General features: G+C 38.1%; 1 protein-coding gene across 1 annotated transcript; it reads left to right on the top strand.

The window, feature by feature from the left end:
• The first annotated feature begins 875 nt into the window (after nucleotides 1-875).
• On the top strand, nucleotides 876-2,670 carry LOC107785177 (short-chain dehydrogenase reductase 3b-like). Its single transcript, XM_016606416.2, has one exon. It carries the CDS (start codon nucleotides 1,722-1,724, stop codon nucleotides 2,520-2,522), a length of 801 nt encoding a protein of 266 aa, XP_016461902.2. The 5' UTR covers nucleotides 876-1,721; the 3' UTR covers nucleotides 2,523-2,670.
• The last annotated feature ends 7,278 nt before the right edge of the window (nucleotides 2,671-9,948 follow it).

Genomic DNA, 9,948 nt, shown 5'->3' with positions numbered 1-9,948 from the left:
TTCTAACTAATGATCTCGCATCAAATTCCATTGTTTAATTAATTGTTTGTTGTTTTGCAAAATAATATGTAGGAAAATTGGACGATTTGCGTTCATTTTGCTCTAGTTTTGTAAATTTCCTACTATGTACTATGCTAAATAATTATGCTACGGCTATCACTTACTTTAACTCAACTGTGAACTTACTCATTCTTAGAAATCACAGCAAATTTCTTAAAATCACATTCTGCCTCAATAATATAATCGTAGTGGAAAAGAAGAAATCAAGAGCTAACTTAACTCTTTTTATCTAACATCACATTCTGCATGGCCAGAAAGAAACAGAATCAGTTGACTCTCGAACATCCTCAGATATGATACAATCTAGAAAAATTTGCGGCCATGGTAGCAAGATTTATGACTACCTTGTATCACACTCAGCAGTGAAGGTGTGCAGAGTTGCCCTAGACTATGTCCAACGGGTCCTTCATCTTGAAGTTTTTGGGGTCAATCTCTGTGTCAAGGCAGCTAAAGGAAGCAACTCTTTTGCAGCTGAATGTAGTAAAGCCAGGAATAACATCAAACAATGCTACTATTGTGTTCGATGCCGGCAGCTAGGCCAACAGAGGATGAGAGTGAATTCTGTCACCTCTTTGTTCTTATATGAGTGCTGCAGGGAAGGGGTCGAGGAGGTCGTGAAGCATTTTCAGCTAGCTGAAAAGAGTTATTTGTAAAATGTCATCACGTGGCAGAACAAAGATGCAATCCTTGTTCTGGCTCTCCGATAACGCTGCATTATCTCTTCCCATGCTATCGCCCCATTGATGGAGCTTTCCTAGCCTCAATCCTTAAATTAAGATAAACCATCAGCCAGAAAATAAGTACTTAATTGGGAATGCTTGCATGCAAACTTGCTAGTATCTCATAGTGTAATTGACACTGATTTTTTTAAACAGTAATTGGGAGAAGTATGATTAAATTGTACCATCACAAAGTTATCCTCTCTATCTATCTGCTCTATAAACACTCTGCATAATTTAATTGTTAAAGATATATTATTGTGGTTTGCTTATATTATCATTAATTATCTAATCACAAAGCACATAATAGTGACAACTCCCATATGAAGTGTTTGTTGCATCTACAAGTTCGCTTTCTTGATCGGTCATTTTGTAAACTTAAGGATGATTACAGGAAGGTGCTTTGACACTAAGGAGACATTGGATGCTTTAGAAAAAAAAGGCTATTAGCTCAAAACATGTTGCTAATGTATATTTTAATTATATGGTACATGGAATCTTGAAAAATTAGAAACATCTTCCATTAGTTAACTCTTACTATACATGTGATCCAAGTTTTTCCGGCTAAATGGGCGGATTTATAACAAAGAAAATGAAATATCTCTAAATTTGGTCCCCTCTCTGGTCCACAGGGCTAGGGTGGCTACAAAAAGCAATGGGATCTTATTTCTCATTGATTCTAACATACGAAGAGACAAAATTGAGGGTAGTCCTCCTAATTCAATAACTCACAAAATTCAACTTCTGATGTTGGCCTTGACCTAAGCATAATCATTAATTTATATGCAGTTTCCACAGTGCACATGTCAATTTTTTCTTTTCCCAACAAACAATTTGTTGAGAGTTTCAACGTGCAAGAAGATGGTGGTTTCAATTTCTGTATAAATACACCAATACGAAAGTATTACCTTCAAAATTGAGGAGTCCAAAAGTTGAAGAAAAATGGATAACCCAATTCCACCACTGACTAAAAAATTGCACGGGAAAATTGCCATTATTACCGGAGGAGCAAGCGGAATCGGCGAAGCCACCTCACGTCTCTTTGCTCAACATGGAGCTAAAGTTGTAATTGCTGACATCCAAGAAGAAAAGGGTCGGTCAGTAGCAGAATCCATCGGCTCCAATCACTGCATTTTCATCAAATGCGACGTCACGGACGAGCAACAGATCCAATCCTTGGTACAATCAACGGTGGAGATTCACGGTCGGGTCGATATCATGTTCAGCAATGCTGGAATTGCAAGCACCAACGACCACGAACAAGACATACTAGGTTTTAACCTCGATGCATTAGACAATCTATTCGCGATCAATGTTCGGGGATCGGTGGCGTGTGTGAAGCACGCGGCGAAGGCTATGGTGGAAGGTGGCGTGAAAGGGAAGATAATATGCACGGGGAGCGTGACCGCGACGATGGGAGTAACCAAGCAGATAGATTACGCAATGTCTAAGCACGCAATACTAGGATTGGTTAAATCTGCAAGTAAAGGACTGGGTAAGTACGGCATACGCGTAAACTGTGTTTCTCCTGCGGCAGTGGCAACACCTTTGCTAGAGAAATCAATGAAGATGAGTGTGGAGGAGATAGAGAAGCTGTTTGATTCCTTCAATTGCTTGAAAACTGGGGCGGCTATAAAAGCTTCTAATGTAGCTGATGCTGTTTTGTTTTTGGCTTCGGACGACTCACTGTTTGTCACCGGCCATAATTTGGTTGTAGATGGAGGTTTTCATCCTCCTGCGTGATTCTTGCTCGGGCTCTAGTGGTGGTTTTCATGCCAGTTTAACTTCGGGCTTAGATTTCCTCTTGTATCTTTGTTTGGGCTCATGGGCTTGGGTTTGTAAATCTGCGTATTCAAAAATAAGAGAAAGTGAATATGGTATTTTTTTTTTATTATTATTATTATTGAATATGCTTCGAGATCCTCACGGAGCGGTATTCAAATTAAGACTACAATCATACAGATTCCATACATACTTCAATATTGGACTGGTCCTTGAATAGTTTAAAATGATGTGGTGGCCAAGATATGTTTCTCCAGTAACAGCTAGATGAGGATGTAACAGTTCAGAAATTTAAGCTAAAAGTGATGTCCTTCTAGGGGCAGCGTGGTGACCAAAATTATACAATTCCGATCGAAGCAGTGTAAGTTCAAATTTAGTTCAATTGAGTTTCCTCTCCTTTTCCTTCTATTTAAACTAAAAAGACCTCCTGTATGACCCATAAATTAGATTTAGGTTTTTATACAATTAGATTTATAGAAAAATAGGGTTAAACATAGTCAATATCAATATTTCAATAGCACATCTAGCACTTTTAGGGCGAATATTTAATATGTAGTACTCCCTCCGGTCCACAATAAGTGACCAATTTGCTCTAAGCACGCCCATTAAGAAAATATTAAATTCTATACAAAAATACCTAGCATGACTAAACTACCCTTAATTAAATATTTAATGTGAGGAGTAAGAAAACTTTTTAGGGATACGTACATAAAAGTAATTTTGTAAAAACAAATTGAATTTTTTCTTGATTATATAAATTGACACTTATTTTGGACCAAAATAAAAAAGTAAATTGATTACTTATTGTTGACCGGAGGGAGTATTAGACAATATTATCTTAAAACACCGATGAGCAATAAAAGCTTATAAACTTCAAAGGCAGTCATGAATGATAACAAAGGGTTTTTGAGTAATAAGGGAGATAAAGTTCACATGGCAAGGATGAGATTTCCCAATATGCTTTCTGACACTGATGGATTGTGATAAGCAGTTGAGTGTTCCGATTCTTCTTGGATCGAGAGAGAAAGGTAAAAGAAAAGAAGCGTAAAGTTAGGCTTTGATTCTATTCAATAAAGAGAAATCTTGCACAAAGAATGTCAATGATATCCTTAAAAAAAATGTTTGATCCCCTTCTTGAACTACATCTCTTCCTATTTATAAGGATACATGGTCACAAGTCCTAGATAGTAAAACAGAAAAGAATATCCGTTAGAATATCCCTAGGGAATCCAAATCCTATGATGGTCGTCACTTCGTACTGAAAGCGGGTGCTCGCCTTTGTCCTCATTTTCTGCCAAGCCATCTCGACCTCGACTACTATTCATCTTTCTTGCCTGACTTCGACGTTTTAGGGTCAGGCTGACTCATCACAACGTTCAAAGGCTTTATCGACGTTGACAGGGTCAAACACATAAAATGAAGTTTTTTGCCCATACAGTTAGTCTCTCTGCTTGTTGAGGTAGACGTACCGGACGGGCTTGATAAGTGAATATCAAATTATCAATGGTCATGATCGTGGTCAGAGGCGGATGATATGGCATTACGGGAGCCACGTATTTTAGACTCTTGTCGCCTTGATTTTTCCGGGTGATCTTCGGGGAGAAAACTGACGTAGATAGGACGTAACATCATTCGTCATGATGACGTTGGTTCTCGATGCATCGCGTTAAGACATGTGTAGCTTGTGGATTGAGTTTGTCGTTTCTCCTGCGGCTGCAATCATGACGGAGTCGCTTCGAATCCCAAGGTCCCTCCTTTAAAATGAGGGATGATCACCGCAATTCAAACTCTTTCTTTACTTCCATTGCTTCAGTTTTCTTCATCTCCCTTTCAGACCTTCATTCCTAAAGTTTTCCTCTATTTTCTCATCTTTTTCCCTTCATAAATTCCCCAAATTTAACAATCATGTCTAACACACCTTCTGATATTCGTGATGGAAAAGTTTCTAGCACAAATGTAGAGATTCAGGCTACTCTACTAGCGGTTGTGGCCTCCGTTTATGGAGGAGATGCCTCCACCGCCGTTAAAGCAGAGGTTCTTTAATCAGTAGAAGAAATTATTCCTCGCAGCCCCGACGTGAAATCAAACTTTCAACGGCAGTTGGAGGCGGTGGCAGAGGTTTTCTAATCTTCTTTAATGGCTAAACGATTGGCAAGGACGAATTGTATACCTACCCTCTAGTTTACTACACCCTTTACGCCTACCCCTTCACCATCGGTTATTCTCTTCCTCTTTCCCCTTTGGTGAAGGAGTTTTTCCGCCACTACCGGATCTGCCAACTCAACTTGTGCCCTTGGTTTACAAGGTGGTCAAGATGTTATCTAAATTCGCAGAGCTGACCAATGTCGAGATTACTCTATGACATTGTACATCTGTTCATGCCAACTTTCTATCATGGCACGATGTTGAACACTCGCCATCGTGGAAGCAAATCACTGGTCATCAAGATGGATGACAAGGGTAGTCGACAATTTTGGCTCGAATTCTTTTCGTCAAGACCAAGTTCGTAGTGTCCGACGCCACAAACTTTCTAGAGGCTTGGAACCACGCTCGTAAGTGCTTTTCTTGCCTGCGTTTCTTCATACGATTGTGAGTTTTAACTCTGTGGAATAAATTTTCTTGTTTTGAAGCTACCTCACGGAGCCTCCAGTTGGTAACACACCTCCCAATTAGGTTAAGAGGGTCCTTCATTGACTGCGGGGATCCGTGATTGGTCGAGTTGTTAGCATAAGTACAAACCAGCTCTCCCTCCGAAAAGTAATGTCATTTTTTAGATGGTGTTGTGGTTGTATTCGCCCTATTATTGTGCTCATTTTTATATTTCTTTCCGGGCCACGCCAAGGAGGTTGCTAAAGGGAATTTGGCGCTGACGCCTTCTTTCAAGAGAATGAGGAGTGTCGTTTCCTCTACTCTTACGCCCATTTAGACCACTATGTCAATTCTTTATTTGGCTCCCCCTTGTGTTTAAGACGAGGAGGTTTCTCCGCGTGACACAGACCTGAGTCCTAGGAAGAGGAAGGTCATAGATGGGAGAGATGGTGTTCCAGTAGCAGTTGACCTATCGGAAGTCTCCCCTGAGGTCGTGGTGCAAGATATCGTGGTGACATTGGTCTAGGAAGGTGTAGGGACAACCTCATCAGCGCCTAGGTTAGAGGAATTCGATGTTGCTGCTTCTCTTTGACCCGAAGGGGATGAGGTCGCTATGAATACTGCTAATGATAGTCCCGCAAGTCCTGGGTATAGGGATATTTCATCTTTTGGACCAGTTTTGGAAGCTTCACCTACTAACAAGAGGAAATACAAGATGCCCGCCGAGTAGGACAAGAAGCGGGTTAAGCTTTTTCGCGATAAATCTGATTTCGACTTTAAACCTGAAGATCATGAGATGATTGATAGTGGGACAACTCAAATTGAAGTCAAAGTGGAAGGGGGGTCGCGGACTATCACGATCCCAGTACGTGGTTCAGGCATTTGGCCCCATCTGCTCTGTTGTCGAGCACCAAACTCTCAAAGAGCTTAGTGACAGTAGTCTTTCCAAGGGGCATCGCCGGCCTTGTTCCCCTCGTATGATACATATTCCTATGGGGTCGGGAACTTAATGACTTGGTACATGTTGGAGGGGACTGCCCTCATGGGGAGTATCCATAGTCGACCTATGATGGCGTTATACGTCATGTCCTGATCCATGATGTGGAATGTAGTCTCCAGTGTTACCCCGCCGGCGAGGACAGGGAGTGCGATCTCGCCCGAAGTTCATCAACTACATTGTTATAACTAAGTATAATGTAGCGCGAAACTAAAACCAGATAATGCATGCTCCGCTTTCATTTTCCACCATAATGCTCTTAATATCAGTATCAAGAATTCGTAAAGTAATGACAGGTCCATCATTACGAGGGAAAGTCAAACCGTAGACATCTGACTCATCGAAGATGATACTCTCTTCTATGCCGTCATATCATTTGTGGGTGATCAATCTCTTAAGTTTGTGAGTGGTGGTGAACTTAATGCCATTGATGGAGGCGTTGTCACTACCCCTAATAATCATGTTGATGATGCGAGCAGGAGAGGGCGGCTTTGGTGGGACTGGACGTTTTCGGCCCTTTGCTAAGGTGTTCCTGCCTTTGTCACTAAGCAACTCTTTGCGGTGTCCTTGTTGCAGCAGGTTCTCCACTTCTAACCTTAGAGCGTGGCAGTCTCCCGTCTTATGTCCACGGGCTTAGTGGAACTCATAGAACTCGTTTGACATCATGGTGCTTGGGTCAGACCTCATCTTTAGTGTCCATTCACCTTTGGTCCGAGCTTCTCGAGTGCGTAGACCACCTCTGTAGGTGACACACAATGAGCAGATAGTAAAGGGAACATACCTCGGTCATTTCTATAGACGTATGATCTTGGCCTGGAGGGGTCTTCTTTGCACCGGAAGTTGGGGACGAGTGGCCTGATATAAGGTTGATGCTGATCTCTGCCTGATCGCGGCATTGGAGGGTCTCTCCTTGTGTTGTCCCTATATTCACTCCTGGGATTGGATTGCACGAAGATGAGTCGTCGATTGGCCCATCGAGGTGTTCACCATCTGTCCTAACCTCGGTACAATAGTCATTATGGATTTGTCCTAATTCGGAACTCTTTCCCACGAGCACCCATGACTTTAAAATTTTAGATCCGTCACTGATCGAGAGTCTACCAGAAACAACCTCTTTATTCTTATAAGATAGGGGTAAAATTTGCGTACACACTACCCTCCTCAGATCCCAATTTCACTAGAGTTTTTTTTTGGTTGTTGTTATTGTTTTATGCTTCCTCGTTTTTTGTTTCTGCTGGTGTGTTTATATAGGTATTATAGAAGGAAACAAGAAGACAAGTTTTTGGGAGCACTACTAGAGCTTGTTTTTAAGTCATTTTTTAGCTTATTAAGGTGTTTGACAAACTTAAAATCTGCTTAAAGGTCAAATGCTTTTAAGCCAAAAGGTCCAAATTAAGCTAAAAGTGATAAGTTGGGTAATCCCAACTTTTTTTTTTCTAGTTTAAAAGTCATTCCTCTTTGACCAAGTATTTTACATTGTTATCCCTGATACTTATGTATAATTTCCAAAATACCCCAATCTTTACTTTTTCTCCTTTCCTCCGCCATTTTTAATCTTTGCCTTCCAAATTCCATAATCTTTTCTTTTTCTCCTTTCCTTTGCCATTTCCAATTTGTACCTTCCAAATTCCATCACTGCCGAACTCTTTTGGTTTTGGATTCATGAGAGTGAAAAATAGTGTTTTATTCTTTGTTTGAAGTTGTAAACGTAAAGCCAACTGTAGCTTTGTAAATGTTTGATACATTTAATATTTTATATACATTGTTTTGTTTTAGTTTCTTTTTGGTTCCATAACATTTTTTTTTAAAAGATTGCTGTTGAATCCCTCATTTTTTTAAATTGGTGAAACTATATTCTAAATCAAATTTTTCAATGAGTCTACATGTTAACAAAGAATTTGAAGCTATGAGCCGAAAAATATTTTTTGGTGAAATAATAGATTATTGCATGTTATTTAAATAAATAATTTATATTTAGGCAATCAGTTTAAATTGAAAATGAACTAAATTATAATTTTTTTGTATATGTATTAATTTAGAATAAAATATTATCGTAATCATTTTTTTTTTAGTGTTAACAATTTTAAGGATATTTCAGTCATTTTAATAGAAACAAGTGTTTATCAGCACTTATTTACCAAACACTTCAACAATTTTTTTTATGTTTCAGCATTTTTATCCAAACACTTAACTGCTTATTTATAATACAAGGTTCAACACTTAAAAGTACTTTTAAGCACTTATACTTAAAAGCCACTTTTTTTAAGCCAATCCAAACGGGTTCCTATACAGTTTGTCAAATATTATCATAGTTAATCATAAAATTATCAGTTTTAAGTGTTTTATTGAAGCAGTGGCAATTAAAAACCACTTTTTCCCCATAACGGTGCATGTCCAAATACGCTAAAGGTTAGCGATTGTGGCAGTAGCGATATGTCCAAGTAATTGACGTATGATAAACTTTTTCATTTTTCTTTTCCTTATCAAGATTAATAAAAAAACAGATAGATTATTTTCTTTGTTTTCCATATATAGGAATATTTATGATCGTTTAGTTCACATATCAGTTATGTATAAGATCAAAATATATGAATTATACGTAATAAATAATGATAATAATAATAATAATTGTACACATTAATTGTCTACTTTACCATTATTATTATTTTCCGGTGTTTCTTATTCAAGTGTTACGGCTATTATATTTTTATTTTATTTTTTTAAATTGTACATAAAAAACAATCATGTTGAAATTATGAATTTTAGTAATGCAGAGTTAATATAAAACTTATACATGTTATATTTGTTATGTAAAAATTATACATGTTATATTTGTTATGTAAAAATTATACATGTTATTGATATAAAATTTTATGTTAGAAACGGCATTTTATATGTGATATTGGATTTATTTCTCGTGGACATCAATTAAATGACTTGCCACGACAAATTTAGGTTATGAAAATATGACCCGCTCAATCACCTAGATTGCGGGTTGGACTGGATGTATATTCACTGCCAACAATCTTTAGGCACAGCCATAGTTAGTCTAGCTAAAAGCTTTGGTTTATAAGAAAACAAATCAAAACATAAGAAATATTTGTTGAATTTAGTTTGTTTGATATTATAATGACAAATCAAATTGTCCTATAAATTGAATCTGATAAGTCAATAAATTATAGTAATAGAAAATCAAATAAATGAGAAATTATTTTGAGTTGGGTGAGTTAGATTATTTAACCCAGACTGAACTAAAGAACTATAGTAGAACAGATTATAATTCAACTCTTTCACTGATTATATTTTACTTGTTTCAACTCGTCAAATGTAAGTCAATCTGCTCCTTTGATGCCCCTAGAAATGACCACTTAAACTAAGATATAATTGGGCAGACTGTTGTTGGAAAATGAAACTTTGGTTAATTAGAATAGATATAATTGGGCAAACTGCTTTGATTAATTAGAATATCTGGGCATATAATTAAATGGTTAGTCTAGGTAAAACATTCAATGACAAGTTGATCGGGTAATTAAGGAAACATTCCTGGAGCGAATAAGATGGTGGCTTTTCTGATTAGAGAATGGCCAGCCAATAACCTTTAGCATAATGCCACAATATCTTTGTTAAACTAGCTCCCATTAGTGATTAATTTTTTCCATAGTCCAAGGGCGGTTTCCTCCCCGAAATACTTTTAAATCAACACTAGTGGACAACATACGCTGAGCTGGATACCCTACCCATACCCCTGAGGTACATGGCGTCCCTTCAATATATTCAAGAGTCCAATTATATATCTCGTCC

The sequence above is a fragment of the Nicotiana tabacum genome, chromosome 6 (assembly GCF_000715075.1).
Source record: "Nicotiana tabacum cultivar K326 chromosome 6, ASM71507v2, whole genome shotgun sequence".
Lineage (NCBI taxonomy): Eukaryota > Viridiplantae > Streptophyta > Magnoliopsida > Solanales > Solanaceae > Nicotiana > Nicotiana tabacum.
Note: the sequence above shows the minus strand (reverse complement) of the source record. Positions and strands in the feature narration are given on the sequence as shown.